Source organism: Rhizophagus irregularis, chromosome 10 (assembly GCF_026210795.1).
Source record: "Rhizophagus irregularis chromosome 10, complete sequence".
NCBI lineage: Eukaryota > Fungi > Glomeromycota > Glomeromycetes > Glomerales > Glomeraceae > Rhizophagus > Rhizophagus irregularis.
In genome coordinates, this window is record NC_089438.1 from 3,193,305 (window position 1) to 3,216,074 (window position 22,770).

The 22,770-nt window shown below is 26.5% G+C and overlaps 3 protein-coding genes across 3 annotated transcripts; 2 read left to right on the forward strand and 1 right to left on the reverse strand.

Annotated features, from left to right (window-relative positions):
• Positions 1–1,863: 1,863 nt before the first annotated feature.
• OCT59_002193 (uncharacterized protein) lies at positions 1,864–2,555 on the reverse strand (the record flags this gene model as incomplete). Its single annotated transcript, XM_066144331.1, has 2 exons — positions 1,864–2,096; positions 2,312–2,555. 2 exons carry the CDS (start codon positions 2,553–2,555, stop codon positions 1,864–1,866), a joined length of 477 nt encoding a protein of 158 aa, XP_065995502.1.
• A 3,224-nt stretch (positions 2,556–5,779) lies between these two features.
• On the forward strand, positions 5,780–9,841 carry OCT59_002194 (uncharacterized protein; the record flags this gene model as incomplete). The annotated part of the gene is made up of 8 exons (XM_066144332.1): positions 5,780–5,800; positions 5,877–6,732; positions 6,822–8,879; positions 8,951–9,029; positions 9,095–9,248; positions 9,315–9,440; positions 9,509–9,578; positions 9,705–9,841. 8 exons carry the CDS (start codon positions 5,780–5,782, stop codon positions 9,839–9,841), a joined length of 3,501 nt encoding a protein of 1,166 aa, XP_065995503.1.
• Positions 9,842–20,369: 10,528 nt separating this feature from the next.
• Positions 20,370–20,998, forward strand: OCT59_002195 (uncharacterized protein; the record flags this gene model as incomplete). The annotated part of the gene is made up of 5 exons (XM_025331290.2): positions 20,370–20,448; positions 20,517–20,558; positions 20,622–20,693; positions 20,778–20,825; positions 20,907–20,998. The coding sequence occupies 5 exons, from the start codon at positions 20,370–20,372 to the stop codon at positions 20,996–20,998; spliced, it is 333 nt and encodes a 110-aa protein (XP_025189896.2).
• Positions 20,999–22,770: the final 1,772 nt, after the last annotated feature.

The window sequence follows — 22,770 nt, forward strand, 5'->3', positions numbered from 1 at the left end:
GCTCTTACCATAAATTAAATTTTGGTTAAAAAATTTTGGTCTAGCCACTATTCTGCGCTTCTCCCTTGCCGGTCGAAAGAAAGAGAAAGGGAGGAAAGGAAATATGTGAGAGAGACAACAAGAGTGTGATGATCCAACCTCTATTCTGCTTCTTCTTGCTGGTCAAAAGAGTATATAAGTGGAAAGAGAGAAAGAGAGAAACGGAAGTATGTGAGAGAGTGGTGACAAGAGTGGGAAGAAAAAAAAATAAGAGGAGGCGTTCTACTTTTCTACGCAATTTTTCGTGTTTCTACCACTTCTCCTGTATTTAAAATGGATTCCTTTTCTTTTCCTACGTACAGCTCTTACCATAAATTAAATTTTGGTTAAAAAATTTCGTTCTGGCCTCTATTCTGCTTCTTCTTTGCCGTTCAAAAGAAAGAGAGAAAGTGACTATAACTTCAAAATTCGATCTATCAATGGAGGAAAGGAAGTATGTGAGAGAGAGATGACAAGTGTGGGAAGAAAAAAGTAAGAGTCGAGAAGGGAGAAAGATCTCTTCTACTTTTCTATGCAATTTTTTTTTCATGTTTCTACATCTTCTCGTGTATTTAAAATGGATTCCCTACGTAATATCTTTACCTAAGTCCTTCCCTTTGTAGATACAACTTGGGATTTAGAAATTACTTTTTGGATTTAAAGAATATAATTGCGAATTACAATTTCCTTTACGTGATTTGATAAAGGTGAAAGTAAAACAAGGTGAGAGACCTGTTCCTTACTGTTAACACATGCGTCATCTCAGGATACCGAATTATTATAATTTAATGGTTAAATTGTAATGAGGGTGCCGCAAAATCTTCTCTTACATGGCAGGACCATGATAAGGATCCTCATACGCATATTTTAATGGAGGTTGGAGGAAAGTATGTTAAGTGGGGTGGTTGTATCTGATTGGCGGTCCCTAATAAGGGTGACGTTAAATTCCTTAATTCCTATTCGTTTTCTTGATAGACTATTATGAATTTCCTTTTGCTAATTAATCGTTACAGTGACCTGTGTTACTCATACATCGGTGCTTTTTTTGTAGATAATTTTCTGCTGATTATCCGTTTATCCCTTTCTCACAGTATAATTCTATGGTAAACAAGGTAAGAGACCTGTTCCTTACTGTTAACACATGCGTCATCTCAGGATACCGAATTATTATAATTTAATGGTTAAATTATAATGAGGGTGCCGCAAAATCTTCTCTTACATGGCAGGACCATGATAAGGATCCTCATACGCATATTTTAATGGAGGTTGGAGGAAAGTATGTTAAGTGGGGTGGTTGTATCTGATTGGCGGTCCCTAATAAGGGTGACGTTAAATTCCTTAATTCCTATTCGTTTTCTTGATAGACTATTATAAATTCCCTTTTGCTAATTAATCGTTACAGTGACCCGTGTTACTCATACATCGGTGCTTTTTTTGTAGGTAATTTTCTGCTGATTATCCGTTTATTCCTTTCTCACAGTATAATTCTATGACAGACGAAAGTAAACAAGGTAAGAGACCTGTCGTGTTACCCATACATCGGTGCTCTTTAATTTTGTAGGACAATAACAAACTAGAAATAATTAATATGCGCAGTGTGTTCGTCATTTTACTTTTGTTTTTTGTTACAATTTTTAAAAAATTATGACAATTAGGTTTTTTATAATTAAATAATAATTTACATTTGAATTAATTTTCATGATCTTTTGTTTGAAATTTGAGATATGCGAAAAAATGTGAAACATGTAAACATATACACATATACAAAAAAGATAAACCGATCCAGAATGTAGTGAAAATTTATAATAAACGCAAATATTAATAATAATTTTCAAACCAGCTTATTTATTGTACTATCAATCTATTAGCCGTTGCTTCTTCATATACTCCACTAAAAGATAAGCAATCAAAATTATTAAATACTAAATTGCCAAAAAAAAGCTTATAAGTAACCAACATATTTTGTAAAACGATTACAAGGAATATACTAGCAATAAAAGTATATAAATCAACAGCCCAAGAATCAAATGTAGAATCTTTAGTCTTAATATTCGTGGCATTTCTGAGCAAGCACAAACCTAAATATAATAAGTAAATTCAGTATCATTGAAGTTTAAAAAAAAACATCAATAAATTAGAATAAAATGATTTCATACATCGTATGCGCGAACGCGAATATCACAATTGCCATGATAAATATAAAGAATTAAAATATGGTTTTGGTGATGATTATGACATGATAAATGTAAATTTCAATTATGATAATATAATGGAAATTGGATTTTTTATTTACCTGGTAAAAGAGGCGTCGGTCCAGTGGAAAACCAGCGTTGCAGTGGTCGTTTGAATGTTGTTCTAACAAAAGAAGAATAACCATCGCTGGGGGACTGTACTAGTACATGGACAACAGGGAACCGACGACGCCATGTCATCTTGTGTTTCCTTACGCAAAAAATTGCAAGCCGTACCCCCATGTATAATATGCCAGAAGGTAATGGACCATATAATTCATCAGATGCACGTAATAGTTCATTCATGTTAGTCGAAAAGATCTATGACCGTCATCGGCAACTTCTGTTTATCATAATATCTTGAGTGAAAGTGAAGAATTAGAAATTACTGATCTTACTGATGGTATGGAGTGTATTAAAGAGTTTTGCTTTAATTACATCATCATTGTTGAGGAACGTGACTACGGAATGCTTTTTCTTGACTGTTACGGTCGCATATTTGATTGGGATCATATTAATTTTTTATTATGGTCACTCGGAAATTATTTTGAGAATAGACTGGATGAACCTAAGAATGTGGCATGGGGTGTAGGCGAATGGGACTATTACTGAATTTGAAGTTTGTACTACGGGTGCAACGGCTCTTTTTTTTACTTTCTTTTTTATAACTATTTTTCTTTTTCTTTTAGATCCACAAGATAAACATCTCATTACAATAACGAAAAATTTGATTGCGTTCACTAACATATATATCTCGCTCATAATATCAGTGAAAATTTATATGTTAATAAAAATACCTACAATGTAATTGATTACGTAATCTCTGTATAACTTGCGCATTACTCAATACAGCACATAATTGCATTACTTGAATGTGATTAAATTTGATTTTTTGTTTATGAACCCAATGGCTAATACTAGACTAACAATATATTGAATTTTTGTCTCCGAAAATGTCATGATCCCAAAAAACTAAGACATTAGAACGTGAATTAGAATGGAGTATGATATAGAAAAAAAGCTTTTCCGATTTAACCTATCCAATTTTGTATGTGTTATGACACAGGAGTCGGTTTCGCAAATTCAGTTCGGTCAGACTCGTTTCGGTTCGTGAAACCGAAACCGAGTCGTCCCCATCCATAGCAGTAAGTACAAAATTTTTTTAACCGCTAGTTTCCATTTCAACTAGACTTTAAATGATGAAGAAATTTTATCAAAAGTAAGATCTAAAATTACTGAAATTCTCTTTAAAGTATTACGAAATCAGAATTGAGAAAACTATTTAACAATCATGGCATCATACATAGAAACGACAGTTGATAATTAAAGTAAAAGGCGTTGCACATGTACTTTTTTATTTTATTTTATTTTCTTTTATAATTAATTGCTTTCATCAATTTTTTTAAGACCTGTATCTGACTACTCATTTTGGGCGAGTAATCATATTGACTTATTGATAATAACTAAAATAATAATTTAACAATTTATTATTGTTAACAGAAAAAATAATAACAGATAATATGAATAAGGATAGTTTCATGCATATTAATTATAAGTATAAATTACTATGTAATAATGTCTATTTAAAATATACAGCACAGTATAGGGATGGGAATCGATTATCGAATCTTTGTAGATTCGATTTTTTGTTCCTTAAAAGATAAGCTTTGATAATTAATTCCATGATCAGTAAATATATAAATTCTGAATTAAAATTGTAAAATCTACTAAGAAATAATATATCGTTACTAATACCCAGCTGTAAATTCTATAACATCATTGCCGATCATTTGCCGATCATTTCATCATTTTGAAGGCTCAATTTTTCTTTTTTGAAAATATTTTAAATCATGCACTTTAATTTTGGATGCAATGCTAAATTAATTTTTTTGCTTAATTTCAATTTTTTTCTTCAACAAATGAGATTCGATTTTGACTCGATTATCGATTCCAATCCCTAGCACAGTAGCAGTTATTTCATTTTTTTTTTTCATTAACGATACTGCTCGAACGCACCTTATCACGTGATTTATTTTTAAAATTTGATTGGCCAATTATTTATCAAATAAACAAACACATACGACCAAAAAGAAAAAATATTTTTTTTTAACTTTGTTAATAGTCTGATCATAAAAAATACATAAACAGGGCTAAAGACCCATGAAATTTAATTTTGAATCATTACCGTCAAGATAGATTTTTATTAAGTGTGGTCAAATGACTTTATTTTCTTTATTTTATGAAACGTATGTGAAATCAAAATCTGGTGAATTTGCTAATAATAACTAATACTAACTTGGTTTGAAGATTGAGTAAAGTTTGTGTTTCATACTTTATTTTATAAAAATGTTCGCATCTACAGGACGGGTGAGTGGCCTTAACCTTAATTATGTTTTTATAATTACGCGAAATAATTAATAAATAAAGAGTCACGGGAACATTTGATAAAATAAAAATAAAAATAAAATAAATGGAAACGTTATTAATATTTATTAATATAACTTACAAGATGAGCTTTACAAAGATGTCCGTTGCTCAAAAATTGAGATTGGCTCATTTAGTCACACTTGTGTACCCACCCCGGACTTAACAAATAAAAATAAATTAATCGCCTCAAATTCTAATCTGAGCGATAACAAATCACTATAATTTTAATTCCTCAAGAGATTTTCTCATTTTTTATTTTATTAACAATTTTATGTAAATCTTCGATTTTTTTTTAATATTACATTGTCAATTAAGTTATTAATCGCTTTTTTTCAATAAATTCACCTATAAATATTTCACTCGTTCAATTACCAAATTTTCTAATTACCATATTATTCGAATTTATGTTTTATTTATTAATAAATGAAAAATAATATCCAATGATTACTCGAGAATAAATCATGCTGATCAGCGTTTAGAATTTGCATAAATTACAAGCTTTTACATTTGAATCGGATGTTGGTGCATTTTTCTGAATGAAATGTTGGAAGTACAAATGCACGTTATCGTGCTACATACATTTTGATTGATATAGAATTAATATTTCCTTGTAATAAAAAAAATATGGAAGGAAGTTCAAGTTAGGTAAATTAATATTTTAAGCAATATTAAAATTAATTGCAAATCGTGAAAACTTATTTTATATAATATAGAGTGGAAATTATTTTATCAATACTTCTAGCTACTAGTAACTTGTAACTTAGAAAAATTAGAGGAACGATAAATAAAGTTTACAATATCCTAGTTAGCATAAATAGTAAAGTTAATATAGATTATAGAATTTACATTCTTGGTATTTACAAATTGTATGTCTGCGGGAAAAGAATTTTTTTTTTCTCTAGCAAATAAAGTACTAAAAAAAGAGAAAGAAAAGAATATCCAATGAAATCGCACTGATCAGCACTTAGAATTTACGCCCAAATTTTCATTAAATAGTAGTACACTAGTACACTCTTGAATGAGTACAAATTCATTACATACATTTTTACTTAATTCTGTCGATATAATAAAATTTTTTATTACTTCTTTTTGTAATAAAAAATATGGAAGGAAGTTCAAGTCAGGTAAATTATTTTTTAAACAATATAAAATTTAATTAATTGAGTGCATATCATTAAAACTAACTTTATATAATAACAGAGTAGAAATTCATCTACCAATACTGCTTCTGGTAGCTTAGAAAATAACGACCCTGTTTCATATAAAACGATTCTGTATGAAAATATGTCCAACAATCGTATCCTTCTTAAATTAGAAGAGGATGGATTCATTACTCCAGATGACAAAGTAGAAGAATTTTTAAAAAATCTAACTAAATCAAGTTATTTGTATGCACTTAAATTACTTTTTGAGAATTTACAAAATGAGTTTTCGTCACAAGTTTTAGAAAATTCATTAGAAGCTTTAGTTGATACTTCTTTTAGGCATTATTCAAAAGAAAGTGTAGCTAGATTGGAATTACATTTAAGAATTTTGGTTACTGTTTTAGAACGGATATGTTTTTCACCAATAGTACTTAGTAAAGAACTTCGAGATAAAGTTTATAATTCTTTGGCAAAATTTGCAGAAATTCATCGTAAAACAACTCAGGTTATCGAAATAGGTCTTGATAATAATTTTAGATCACGTTTTAATCAATTCAATCAACAAAATAATTATCAAATTGCGATTAAAAAGCGTAATTATAATATTGATTTTTTATTAATCCATTTACGAGATACTCTTCATAGTTTACGTGATGATGAAACTTGGTTTCAAGAAATTATACGAAGAATTAGAGACTTGCTTAAGACTGCATTGAATATTACACCAGGAATTCTGACAATAGCGGGAGTCAATCTTCCAAATGATTGTTCAATCTTATCAATACTTACTCAAATACGTCAAAGTTTAAGTTTTAAATATCCAGTAGCATCTTATTATATAGATTGGAGAATTATGTTAATAATTCAACACAATCTTTTCATTTGGTCTGGAAGTTCTGAAAAAATTATAAGTAAAAAATTTGGAGAGTTGGTATTAATGGAATATATTTAGAGTTTTTTGGAAAGAGAATGGTTGATTCTATGGACAAATCTATTTTAGATTCTCAAACAAAATTTGATGAAGTATCAAATAAAGTCGCTAAAGCTTTGAAAAATGCTGGAGGTTTTCTAAATGAACTTGCTAGAAATGAACCTATAGCATTACCACATACTTTGTGGTTTGGAATATTAGATCTTGTACAAAATCTTATCCAAAGATCATCTCGAATAGCAACATATGGTCTTTGTTATTATTTAGCAATTGAATCACTTAATAAAGCACCAAGCAGTTTTATTCAGTTTAAATCTATTGAATTATTATTACATTTATATAATATTGATAATAAAATGTTTTCAATGATTGAAATTGATTTTGATCAATACATGCAAAAATTAAGTGAAAATAATTTAGAAGGTTCTTTAGAAAATTTTCAAAATTTATTAACTTTTGTTAAAGAGAAATATCTTGAAGATTTAAAAATTCTAAGTAATAATACTGGAAAAGAAAAAGAGGGAAAAGGAAAAAACTCAAATCAAAATTCATATTTAAAGAAAGAACAAATATCAAATTCTAACATTTTAGATGTTATAGCAGATGAAATTACTTGTCCAATTAGTAGTGAACCAACAGATCAATTATGTGTTTTAAAATGCCAACATATGTTAGCATTAAGCAATTTAAAAAAATTAAAGCAAAAAATATGTCCTAATTGTCGGGAAAAAATTGAAGATAACGATATTAGATATTTACCACAAAATTCAATTTATAAAAATTTATATACAAAATTTTTTGAATCTGGACATATTTTACCTTCAATTGAATTGGAAAATTCTGATCAATTATATGATAGTGATGATTCAGATAATCCGGAAGTTGAACTCATATTAACTAAAAAAAAGAAATTTATGAATTCAATTGTTAAATTAAATTCAAAAATATTATCCCCAATACTTTCAAGAATTACAAAAAAACAACATCCAACATATCAAAATATTATAAAAGAAATAAATGAAAAAAATTATGAAAAAGCTGAATCTTTATGCAAAGAATTTATAAATTTTTTTCCTAAAAGTTATTCTTTAAGATGTATTTTATCGTATATTTATAGATGTCTTAACAATTACGAACAAGCACACTTATTTTTAAAAGAAGCTATTGATTTAAATCCCAAAAGACCAGTTGCTTATTTTATTTGTGGAGAAATATTTTTTAGACAAAATAAATATGATGAAGCAATAGATAATCTAAAAAAATCATTGAAATATAAATCAAAAATAAATAACTTATATATATTACTCGGAAATAGTTATTTATTAATTAATTATAATGGAGATATAGAAAATTATAATATTGCATTAAAAAATGATCCAAATAATTATTTATGCCTTAAAAATTGTGCATACAGTTATGAAAAAGAAGGAGATTATTTAAATACTTTAAATTTATTAGATAAGTTATTAAATATCAATAAGGAGGATTTTTTGGTTTTATGTTATTATGGAGAAATTTTATATAATATGACACAATATAAAAAAGCTATATCATACTTTACAAAAGCTTATATTATAGATCCAGAAAACATTCATAACTTGAATAGGAGAGCTATTACATACTATATTATTGGGGAATATGATAAAGTACTATCAGATCTTGATAAAATCATACAATTAGATCCATTAAATAGTTCAGCATATTATCTTAAATGTTTAACATATTATACAAAGAATGATAATAACAATGCTAAAGTATCATTTAAAAAGTGTGCAGAATTATTGATTTCTGATAATATTTTAGCGAAGATTCAGTTATTTCACCTAGAATACTTACTAAATAAAAATAGTTCTAAAGATTTGAACAATATTTTAACAAAATTTCTCAATAGTTATAATATTTATGAAAATAATTTACTACATTTTATTGAATGCAAAATTTATATTGAATTAAAAGAGTATAGTAAAGCAAACCCAGTTTTAAATTATAATGGATTTGCATTTATTGGTTATTTTATACAAGATTATCCAGATTTTTGGTCATATTTATATGAAGTTTGTGAAATTAACAAAAATGATTTTACCAAATTTGGAATTGTCGATGAATTTAGTAAATATATGTATAAAAGTAAGAAAATATTCAAATCATTTATTATCTTCTAGTTAAGTTAATGATAATTAATATCTTAAACTCATTAGAGCATGAAGTATATTTTGTTTCAAATCTTACAAATTTGAATAATGAACTTTGTCAATTTCAAGAAAGTGATATAAGCAGGTAAAGTCTACTCATAATAATAATTTAATTCAAATTGTCAATTAATCATAATTTTAAAATTAAAGTTTATCAGGGCTGGTAATGTCTTCTAAAAATGAAAATCTTCATTTGAAACTGCCTATACTAGATTATTATTATTTTAATAATTATCTCGTTTGTAAAATGAATCTTAAAAAAATATTATCTAAGGATTGCTTTATAAAATTTATACCCAATAGCGTAAGTTAATTAATTAAAACCTCTATTATTTGATTTAATTTTAAATTAATATTAACTTAACTATAGAATTATCGAGAAGATTATATTTTAAAACATAAAGATGTATCCAAACTTGAGGGGTTAGGTTGGATAGAATATCAGACTTCAATAAAAATTTTTCAACTTTCAATTGAAATAAATTCCATTGAAATGGTATGTTCCTATTTACTTATTCGATTAATTTCCTTTCAAAATATAATCTTATTTATTGATTCATATAGCAAATAGAATATATTCGATTTGGATATAATGGAAACACAATAACTCACTTTCCTAACATGAGCTTAATGGGTTATTTGTTACCAGATTATCACAAATTTTTCTCAAATGTTCCGGAAACATTCAAAGACAAGTATTTTTCAAGAAATAAAATGGAAAATTTACTTGATTTAAAAGATATCCTTAACAGCTTATAAGATGAAGAACTTCCTCCACCTTATGATAATTTTTTATCAATAAAAACAACTACCAATAAAACCACAACTGAAACTAAACCTTCACTTATAATTTCTACATCATCTTCACAACAAGATTATAATTATTTGCTTTCTTAATATTGCCATTTTTGTTTTATTCAACATACTTTGAAAATTTTTTATATACTAAATAAAAAGAAAATCGTTCTTTTATTTTTTAAATCAAAAGTTAATATATAAATAGATTTTTTCTCCAAAAAATTTTGCAATTATTCATTCTTTTTTTTTCTTGTTTGACAGTTTAATATCAGAAACGTCAGAATTTATTTTTTTCAAAGAAAATATTTTCATTTTTTTTTAGATGAAAATTTTTTTATTTTTATTAATATATACACGCGTTTCTTTATTAGATATTTTATAAGAATATAAAATATCAATCATTATACAAGAAACATTTAGACAGTTATACAGTAGAAAACTCTGCAGATATCAAATATTTCTACAACATACATTTTGAATATTTCTAAAATTTTTTGTGCTATACTGATTTCAAAGTTTAATCTGGGAGGTCGTGTCCGTATTCATTTTTCTTAGTTCCTTTGTGTGAACTTGCAAAACATCTTCAAAATCCAGTTCTCTTTTCTTTCATATTCCTTCTTGCCCATATACAAAGATTTGAACAATTCTCAGTATTATTTATTTTGTTGATATCTTCCTTGTATCCTTCACCATTTTCTTCATTCATGGTATCATATTTTTAATGTACACATTATTTAAATGTTACTTGTACATACAGTATACTCAATAAGTGTACCTTTAACATTTTTTCTTTTCCCTTTTATCATTATGACAAGACAATATTGTCGGAATGGTTGATATCCACTTGAAATTTGCCATATAAGGATTTCAAAACTAAGATTTTTTTATTGTGACTTTTACTTTGGTTATTAATTGAAACAATATATATGGTAATACAACCATTTTTGTGACGTGTTACTTGATTCTTTAGAATTGCTTGTGTTATCCGATTCTTCAGAATTATTTTCGACAAACAAAAGTCTGATAACTTGAGTTTTTTTTTATGGAAAGTAGTATGGAGAGAGTTTTCTTATAGAGAAAGTAATAAGGGAGTGTTTTTTTAGAGAAAGTTGAGGGTATATACTGTACATAGTATATTTGTAAAAGGAACTATAAAAGTAACATTTGGTTTACCTGTTGGCTTTGATTTCTCCTTCGTTGATAACCATACTTCGAAATAAATTAACCATTTGTGGAGGATCTTGAAATTACCATCCTCATCTGTATTACGAGGGTATTGATTTTGAAAAGTGATAAAATCATCATCCTCTATACCGTAAGTATAATTAATGAATATCTCTCAATATACCTTGCATTGTAGATGTAATAATGCTCAAAAATATTCTACTGTTCTTAAGAATAATTCATACAATTATTGTAGATATTCTTTATCAATTCTAAATTATATTTTTTAATTGCAAATGTTAATAATTCAACACCATATTTCAATTTTCAAAAGACTCAACTTATTACCTGCTAAACTTAGAACCACCCATTTAATTTAAAACTATCATGAATTGGTAAAGGTAAAGTAATTTCTATGGCAATGTCATCAATGATCGTTAATATAATAATATTATTGTCATCAATTAATTTCGCTTCAGGTAAACATCCTTTTCCGAAATTATGCTTACCAATTCATACGTATTGCTATGATCGAGTTGAGAACTTAGTTCTCTAGAAATGCAAAAGGGCCAGATTGATTTGTCGAGAGAATCTTGTGCGTTCTCTTTTTCTGGTAGAGTGCGCCCACAATGTATTAAGAACTCTCTTTGCCACTCGACCGGATGTAGAACTCAGGTTCTTGATTTTGAAAAGGAAGCGCACATACTCTCCAAAGATAACACTACAAATTGAACTCCATTTGTTACTATAATCGATTTTCTTAAAAGCTTGCAATACAATTTTATAGTCTTAATTTATTATGATTTAAATTTATCCTCATATTTAATACATTTTCCATGATAATGCGTATAATATATCTTTGTATGGATTAAATAAAGTATTTGAACGTATCCTTGGTTTTGTTAACGTCATCACATTCATCAGAATTTTAAATATATAATCTAATTTTATCATTTTTATTATTTAATTTTTCACAATTTTCTAACGATAATTTTTTCTTCAAATTTAATCTTTAAAAAATCATCTTTTAGATTCTAAATGCGTATTTAGTTGTAATTTGAAATTTGAATATTATTCGGAAGAATTTCGGATCGATATTCTTTTGACTTTTGATAGATGATAGTTTCATAAAATCGTTACAGTGATATTGATATGATAATTCAGATAAATTTGGAAATTATCAAATTTTGATAACTATGATAGTTAACGAAATATCTAAAAAAATGCCACGTTACACAAGTTTGATTTTCATCAAAAGTATTTAAACTGTTATATTTGCGTCAATATTGCTTTATTTTTCATGATTTTTCTATCAAAATATTTTTCTACATAAGATGCATCCAATTAGTTATTGATTTTTAAATTTGGAAAATATATTGCACAGTAATTACTTTATACTATAATATTTGACTAATATTAATTTATTTTATATTTCCCTTAATCCATCCATATAGAACGCTCTAAAAAATAATAGTCCCCCAGAAGCCAAATCCTTCATACAGTTATTGTAAAAATTTCTCGCGTACCATTACGTATAACAGATAATAATTCATGTGATCATAGATCCACGTGATGATCGCTGCGGCTCTTTCCGGTTAAATTTTTCCCGAATATTATGTACCACAACAATCACCTCATCAACTATGGCAAGCCGAGCTGGACTAAACTATCAGGCATTGGGCGGGTGAAAAATCAAGCATGGATTGACAAAATGTTACACCGTGCCTGACATTTTACCTGTTCATGCTTGATATTCATCTGTCCGTGCTTGATATTTATCTGTACGTGTTTGATATTTTTATCTGTTCATGCTTGATGTTTATCTATCACGTGCTTGATATTTTTATCTGTTCATGCTTGATGTTTATCTGTTCATGCTTGATGTTTATCTGTACGTGCTTGATGTTTTATCTGTACGTGCTTGATGTTTTATCTGTACCGTGCTTGATGTTTATCTGTACGTGCTTGATATTTATCTGTACGTGCTTGATATTTATCTGTACGTGCTTGATGGTTTTATCTGTACGTGCTTGATGGTTTTATCCGACCATGCTTGACATTTTTATCCGTCCGTGCTTTATATTTTTATCCATCTGTGCTTGATATTTTTGTCCGTCTGTGCTTGATGTTTTTGTCCAACTGTGTTTGATTTAATCCAACTATACTCGATAATTTTATCTTTGTCAAAAATTAGTTTCTTTGTCAGCACAGGGTTGATATTTTGTTGGTCACATGTTTTTAAGTTTAGCGTAGTTTTAAAAAAAATTTTTTTTTTATTGGCTTTTTTTTATAAACAAATTTTGTAGAGAATTTTTATTTTTAATATAGGCAAAGGCTTTGTTTGGTAGAATTTCTTTGGGAATTTTTAATAAGATTTTTTTTGATAAAAAATTTCGTTAGAAAATTTTTTTCATTGATAGGGACATTTCTGAGTTTTTTTTTTTTGATGATAATTTCGTTAAAAACTTTTATTTGATAGAAATTTTATTGGAGAATTTTTTTTTAATAAGATTTTTTTTTTGACATATACTTAATTTGTTGGAACAATTTTTTTTAACAGGAGAGATTTTTTTTTTTGATAGAGAATTAATTGAAAATTTTTTTTTTTTTGTAGAAAATTATTTGAAGAATTTTTTTAATAGGGAAGATTTTTTTTTTTGATAGATAATTTCGTTACTAGAAAATTTTTTTAACTAGTGAGATTTTTTTTGATAGAGAATTTCGTTAGAATTTTTTTTTAATAGGACTGAGGGAGTTTTCCTTGATAAAGAATTCTTTTGGAATTTTTTTTAATAGGTGAAAGTATTTTTGACGGAGAATTTTATTAGAGAATTTTTTTTTTTTTTTGATAGAAATTTTCAACATAGAATTTTCTTTTTAATAGGTAAGATTTTTTTTTTTGATAGATCATTTCGTTAATAATTTTTTTAACAGGAGATTTTTTTTTTGATAGAAAATTTCGGTAAAGAATTTTTTTTTAGAATTTTTTTTTTAATAGGAGGGAAGTTTTTTTTTGATAGAAATTCTTTTGAGAACTTTTTTAAATAGGTAAGAATCTTTGAATTTTTTTTTAATAGGGAAAATGTATTTTTTGATGGAAGATTTTCGTTAGAAATTTTTCTTAATCAGGGATATTTTTTTTTGATTGAGAATTTCATTAGAGAATTGTTGGTTGAAAAGTTTTTTTATTTTTTTGATGGAGAATTTTGTTAGAAGTCTCAATAGAAAATTTTATTGAAAATAGTTTTTTTTTAATAAGGGTATTGAGAATTTTGGCTTGAAATTTTTTATTTAATAAAGAATTTCATTAGGAATCTTTTTTTTTATAAAAAATTGATTGAAAATTTATTGGAAATTTTTTATTAAATTTTACAATTTTAATAAATTTTTACTCCTCTTCGTCATCCCATAACTTCTTTTAATCTTCCATCGCTCCTTTTCGTCTCCCATCACTCCTTTTCGTCTCCCATTGCTTCTTTTCGTCTCCCATCACGCCTCTTCGTCTCCTATCACTCCTTTTCGTCTCCCATCACTCTTTTTTGTCTCCCATCGCTCCCTTTCGTCTCCTATCACTCCTCTTAATCTTCCCATCACTTCTTTTCGTCTCCTATCACTCCTCTTAATCTTCCCATCACTTCTTTTCGTCTCCCATCACTCCTCTTAATCTTCCCATCACTTCTTTTCGTCTCCCATCACTCCTTTTTATCTCCCATCACTCCTCTTCGTCACCCATCACTCCTCTTCGTCTCCCATCACTTCTTTTCGTCTCCCATCACTCCTCTTCGTCTTTCATCACTTCCTTTTGTCTCCCATCACTCCTCTTAATCTTCCCATCACTTTTTTTTTATCTCCCATCACTCCTCTTTGTCTCCAATCACTTCTTTTCGTCTCCCATCACTCCTTTTCGTCTCTCATCATGTCCTATTTCTCCTTTTTGTTTCCTATCACTTCTCATTACTCTTTTATTCCCTTTCATCTTCTATTACTTTCCATTACTCCATTGTTATTTTATTTTTTTATTAGCATCTTTTTCCTTGATCATTGTAATTTACTTATCTTTTTTATTTCTTGTTATTGTTTCTTTTATTTGTACACTTCAATAAAAATAAATATGGTGATTTTTTTCTTTAAAATCGTAAATGTGACTTAAATTTTAATATTTGTAAATAAAATTTAATTAAATAAGATATTTTGAATAAATATATTTGCAAAAAATTTTTTTTAAAAAATATCTTTTTAATAATAACCGATCAAAAATTAGATAGTACATATATATTTGAAAAAAATAACCCAGGCGATGATCGCCCAGGCAATCCCAATTTTTATTTATATATTAAAAGTATTTAAAATAGTAGATTTTCAAAAATGTTTCCAATTAATGATAAAAAGAAGAAACACTTCAAACAAATTTCTGCTATATACTTTTCTTAAAGTTAACATTATTAACTTTTTAATTTATGTCGGCTCATGCGGAGCTTTACTAGTATATAAAATTTGCTTAATTTACTGCTATTAAGGATTCTATCATAGTTTTTTTTTAATTTTATCTTAATCTTATTAATGTAATTTAGTAATTTTTTAATTTTATAAAAAAAGATCTCTAATGAAATTCTTTATTAAAAAAAAAATTTCAAGCCAAAATTCTCGATACCCTTATTAAAAAAAAAACTATTTTCTAACAAAATTCTCCATCAAAAAAATAAAAAAACTTTTCAACCAACAATTCTCTAATGAAATTCTCAATCAAAAAAAATATCCCTGATTAAGAAAAATTTCTAACGAAAATCTTCCATCAAAAAATACATTTTCCCTATTAAAAAAAAAATTCAAAGATTCTTTACCTATTAAAAAAAGTTCTCAAAAGAATTTCTATCAAAAAAAAACTTCCCTCCTATTAAAAAAAAAATTCTTTACCAAAATTTTCTATCAAAAAAAAAAATCTCCTGTTAAAAAAATTATTAACGAAATGATCTATCAAAAAAAAAAAAATTCTCTAATAAAATTCTCCGTCAAAAAATACTTTCACCTATTAAAAAAAATTCCCAAAAGAATTCTTTATCAAGGAAAACTCCCTCCTATTAAAAAAAATTCTTAACGAAATTCTCTATCAAAAAAAAATTTCACTTGTTAAAAAAATTTTCTAGTAACGAAATTATCTATCAAAAAAAAATCTTCCCTATTAAAAAAATTCTTCAAATAATTTTCTGCAAAAAAAAAAAAAATTCTCAATTAATTCTTTATCAAAAAAAAAATCTCTCCTATCAAAAAAAATTGTTAAGTACATATCAAAAAAAAAATCTTATCAAAAAAAAAATTCTCCAATAAAATTTCTATCAAATAAAAGTTTTTAACGAAATTATCATCAAAAAAAAAACTCAGAAATGTTCCTATCAATGAAAAAAAATTTTCTAACGAAATTTTTTATCAAAAAAAATCTTATTAAAAAAATTCCCAAAGAAATTCTATCAAACTAAGCCTTTGCCTATATTAAAAATAAAAATTCTCTACAAAATTTGTTTATAAAAAAAAGCCAATAAAAAAAAAAAAAATTTTTTAAAACTATGCTAAACTTAAAACATGTGACCAACAAAATATCAACCCTGTGCTGACAAAGAAACTAATTTTTGACAAAGATAAAATTATTGAGCATAGTTGGATTAAATCAAATACAGTTGGACAAAAACATCAAGCACAGACGGACAAAAATATCAAGCACAAATGGATAAAAACATAAAGCACGGACGGATAAAAATGTCAAGCATGGTCAGATAAAAACATCAAGCACGTACAGATAAAAACATCAAGCACGTACAGATAAATATCAAGCATGTACAGATAAACATCAAACACGTACAAATAAAACATCAAGCACGTACAGATAAAACATCAAGCACGTACAGATAAACATCAAGCATGAACAGATAAAAATATCAAGCACGTGATAGATAAACATCAAGCATGAACAGATAAAAATATCAAGCACGTACAGATAAATATCAAGCACGGGACAGATGAAAATCAAGCATAAACAGGTAAAATGTCAGACACGGGGTGACATTTTGTCAAGCCATGCTTGATATTTTATCGCACAATGTCTGATAATTATGTCCAACTCGGCTTGCCATAATCAACTCCTAATTCTATTGGTGCTCCCGATTTTCTAATTTTGGGTTCACTTTTTTTGTTAGCCTTTTTAATATTAGGTTTCCATTATGGAAAGCCGTCCTTGACAAAAGGTTGATGTCCAAACATCATGAAATATAATGTTTAGACATCATGATGGTATGTCTAGACATCATGTTTGATATATGTAGGATGATGTTTGTACATTATTTAACATGATGTGAAAGACATCAACCGACATGATGTCTAGACATCATGCTGATCAAATTACCAAATATAGTATATTTATGAGTTACACAAAATAAAATTTACTATATTTGGTAACATGATGTCTAAGACATCATGTCGGTTGATGCTTGAGCATCATGTTGAATGATGTACAAACATTATTCTACATATATCAAACATGATGTCTAGACATTATCCAACATGATGTCTGGATATCAACCTTTTGTCAAGGACGGCTTTCCATATTCCATTGACATATGAATATACTTATATACTCTTAGGGTCTTTGCATTTTTAAATCAAACGATATATATAGCCAAGTTTTGCAATATTGAGTAATATAAGAGTGATAAGAAAATTTATTAAGTTATAATGCGTAGAAGTGATAGTATGCTTATTTAACATCAATTGACCAATGCACAATTGTTATCGCTATACATTGTATTAATGAGTTATAGACAAGACGTTATAATACCAAATACACGAATATAAAAAATTAGTAAAGTTTTCGTAAAGAATACACACAATAATTGATGGCACAGTAATCATTTGAATGACCCTCTTTTTATAATTATGATTGGTTCATAAATAATCATCATTAGCCACACAACATTTTCTTGGAGAAAATATTTTTTTATTAAAAAAAGATAAAAAAATAAAAAAAATAAAAAATTCTCTATATTTACATATGCTTTAAATGTTAAAAAGAATAAAAAGTATGTTTATATTAATAATAACTTTCTATTAATGTATTAAATGTTATATTGCAATAACACTTAAATTATTACTAAAAATAACGCCGTTTTGATGTTATCAGTTATTATATATAAGCTAGCCTCCCGAGATTACAAAACTTTAATAATCTGCAGAATAACTATTAAATTTTTTGTTTATTTTCTTTGACTAAAGTATTTAAGTTACACCCTGAAAGTAAAAAGCTAGGTAAACGAAAATTAATATGTAAATATTTTCATACCTTTATATACAACTTTCCTTAGGTGTTTTTCGCCTGTTTAGTTTGATCAAAGTGCTGAAATGACATAATGAAATCTTACAGTACAAAAGTACGTTTTTATGAAATTTCTACAGCTTCATGAGTCATGACAATATTATTCTATACCCGAAATTCCGAACTGTTGAAAAATAAAAATATTTATATTAACAAAACTTTAAATGTAAAAAATATAAAAGGGGAAAAAATAAAGAAGGGAATTTTTTTCGGTAAACGATAAACAAATAATTAATTAATGTGGCTGGGACAATCAAATAACCATTTGGCATGAATGATCATCACATGTCATGCAGTTAAATAAGATGATCAAACAGTTAAAACAATGATCAATGAGTAATTGAGTTGGACAAGATATATGCATATTTACTGATTCACAGTTTTTCTGCCTTTCTTAGGTTATATTTAACCTCATTATTATCATTCACATGAAACTGATAGTCTTGTCCTTATTTTTTAAGATAGCCAATGATATAAGTGATTTTTACGACAAAATGCATCATCCGATTTAGGTAGTACCATACAATGCATTTTATCGTTCTGCATTATGCAATTAATATAATTAGATACACTTTCTTTTCAAAATTAACTTTTTTTTAAAAAGAATTATAAACCTTTATAATATATTTCATTATGTCTTATAGTCAAAATCTATCAGTTAATGCTGCAATTAATAAAGCATTTGCATTAATAGATTATAATATTTACAATGATATACACAAACAATTTGAATTTTTTCAACGAATACTTCTTGCTAACGATTTACTTACAGAAAATGAAAAATATGAAGCAATAACAATAATAACTAGAGTTTATGATAGTTTTAAAATTGCTCTTAATGATGGAATAAAAAGAACCTGTGAAAGTTGTGAACAAGAATGTTTAGCTACATTATATTGTGAATGTTGTGTTCGAAAATATTTAAAATCCAATTTTTTAAATTGGGCACCTGGAAATAAAAATATTAATAATTTGATACAAGAATGTCAAATGAAAACATTAAAACCAAATAGGATAATAGAATGGATTCCATATAATAATTTGGAAAATATTAAATATCTAACAAAAGGTGGATGTTCTGAGATTTATACGGCAGTTTGGATTTATGGTCACTTTACTGGATGGAATTCTAAAGAACAACAATTAAAAAGATTTGGGAGACAAGAAGTAATACTTAAAAGATTAGAAAACGTTGAAAATGCAAATAGAAATTGGGTTGGAGAGGTTTGTAATTCAAAATATTTATAAAGTTTTTTAATATTATATTAAGTTATTAATGAAATTTTTTTACAGGCCAAATCACATTTAACTATAAGTAATAAATGGGCAGGTGTTGTCCAATGTTATGGGTTAACACAAGAACCATCAAATGGAAATTATATGCTTGTAATGAATGAAATGAATACAGATTTAAGAAAATATTTACATCAAAATCATAATAAGCTTACATGGAAAGAAAGAATTCAAATTATTACTGATATAAGTGATGCACTTGCGAAAATTCATGAAGAAAATGCGATTCATAGAGATTTGCATTCTGGAAATATATTATATAATTTTGGTAATGCATTCCGTATTAGCGATCTTGGATTTTGTGGACCTGCAGATATACCATTAAAAAGTATATACGGAAATCTTCCTTATATAGCACCTGAGGTTATTATTAGAAAAGAACAGACTTTTAAGTCTGATATTTATAGTATTGCAATGCTTATGTGGGAAATTTCATCTGGACAACCACCATTTATTAATTATGAACATAATTATGATCTTGCAATGTATATTGTTAATGGTATAAGACCAAAAATTGTATCAGGAACTCCTTTAGAATATAAAAATTTAATGAGACAATGTTGGAATGCTGATCCATCAAAACGACCTGATATTGGAACATTTTTAAATGAAATAGATAAACTTAATCTATTCTATCATAGTGAATCAGATGATCGACCCGAAGAAAATAATAATTTAAAAATAAATAGTAATGTTAATAGTCTAGAAAGTTATGAAAGTTATACAAATAGTACAAGTAAAGTTTTTCAATTTGAAAATCTTCCTGAACCAAAAAATGCAACAGAAGGTAATATATTATTTACTTCTTAAATGTTTAAAATAAGGATCAATAATTTAATAAATTGTTTATTATTATTTTTTTTATTTAAATTAATAGAAGAATTAGAAGGTATGAAATTTATTTACTGTTTATAAATTATTAAATAGTCAATTATTTTTTAAAAATAAATTTTATAGCATTTTATAGTAAATCAATTGATTTTAATATTCCTGATAATAGTAAGTATAAATTGGATTTATATAAAATAAAATATTTTATTTAACTATCTTAACTTTTTTTAGTTGATGATTTTGATAAATTGAATGATCAGAAGAATAAGAAGAATACACCAAAATTATGTAGCATATTTAAAGGTAATTTAATTAATGATAAAGTTTATTTTATCCTATAAAGTAATAAAAAATATATATAAATACTAATTATATTAAATTATTTAGTTGGTTGTAAAAAGTTATTCAAAATATTAAAAAGAAATCCAAAGGATGGTAAGTAAATAATAATTGTTATGTTAATTTAATCATTCATTATTAATAAACATAATTTATATAACGGATAATTATTTTTAGGTATTCAAAATGATAAAAAAGGAAAAATCATTTGTGTTACCGCATGCGTTAAAACAACGCGAAAAAAAAGTAAAAAAAGCAAAGAAAAATGAGATTATAACTTTTATGGTGTGTAAAATTATTTAACTTAAATTAATAACACCTTATTTTTATATTGGATTTTAATTCTAATTTTACTTTGTAGGTAAAGATGAGATATATAATAATCTAAATCTTCATTCAGAAGAACAAAATGAATTGGAACTTCCTAAATAACAACAAAATTATTATATCTGAGATATTTCTCGTTATTATAAATTATTTAAACACTAAGACTAGAGTAGTAAAGAAGAGATTTCTTTCAAAATTCTTAGTTTGTAATTTAAATAATTATTTTCACATTTTATATCTTATCAATAAATTACTACATAAAATTATGACATTATATAATATAATATAAGAATGATCTTAACGCTAAAATTCATTAGGGTAAGAATCATCCCAGGCAAATTCACCTGGTTGAAAAAACTAATGATAATTTTATTAATAAAAGTATTTTTATTTAAACATATGCTAAAAAAAATACATAGTTTATCGCCGTTTCCAAATTAGTGTGATCAGGTGATTTGTAATTATCTCAAGTACCAAAAATCACTATTAGCAAAATTATCTGTGTTTCGCCGGTTCTGTCATTTCCCTAATTTAGTGCTGACAATTTTAATAGTAAACACTACGCAAAAAAGAAGTTGAAATAAATTTCGCGTTTATTATAAAAATTATTCAAATGACGGAACTTAATTGCAAATATCTTCCAGGCACATGTTATTCGTGTCAAAATGTTTATATTGTGTTGAGTTTTCACAATAAGAGCCATGTAAATGTGATAAAAATAAACAACCAAAATGAACTAAATATCCAAAACGCGGACAACAGAAATATCAAACACACTTTTACGCCAGATTCATTGTTTCCGAAGCAAATAAATATTTGTTTAATGCCAATGATAAAGTTTTGGTTATAAGGTAGAAGTGTTGACAAGAGAGGTCGACAAGCTCAAATAAAAGAGAATGACTTTATCGAATGAAATGAAGTTGAGTACATTGCCTATAAAAAATTTTCTGGGAAAATTCCAATAAATGAAAATTTTTTATAGGGTTGATAAAAAGAAAATCATCAAATATTCTCTTTGGTAAATAGTAAAAACTTTACTCTCGATCAATACCCTCTCAATTCTGGTAACCTAAGCTTAATTCTGATCAATATTATACTGTACCCCTTCATATAATGCCCGGCATACCCTTGCATATTATTTAATTTTTAAATTAAGTATTTTGTAAAATACCCGAGATATTTTATGCAAGTTCTAAACGGTATGTAAAACTGATAAAGTTTAAAAAATAAAAAAAAATAATATTAAAAAGTAAAATATAAATGATGGGCTCAAAAATACTGACATTCAAATACCAAATTCAATTGGCGGAATTTTACGTTGGTTTAACTTTACAAAAAATAAACTTATATTGTAATTTATTATCATATAAGTGCAACTTTATTATTCCATCCAAGTTCATTAAAATGCTTAATTACTGTAAATAAGTTTTTGATATACCGTTATATGCATATTTCACTACCAAAGAATATTTGGAAATTATATCTTTAAGATTCCAAAAATTTTATTAAATTTGACGGATCTACTTTTTTTTTCTACGATGAGTAATGTATAGTACTGTATAAACGCAATTAATATTGCGCTTAATCAAATTTAAGGAATAGCACATTTGATCCTCGATGTAAAAATATGGGCACAGACACATTACGCGTTTCTTTGTTAGTTGTTACACTATCCAAGTTATTTATACGGAATTTTTTTAGCTAAATAGATAAT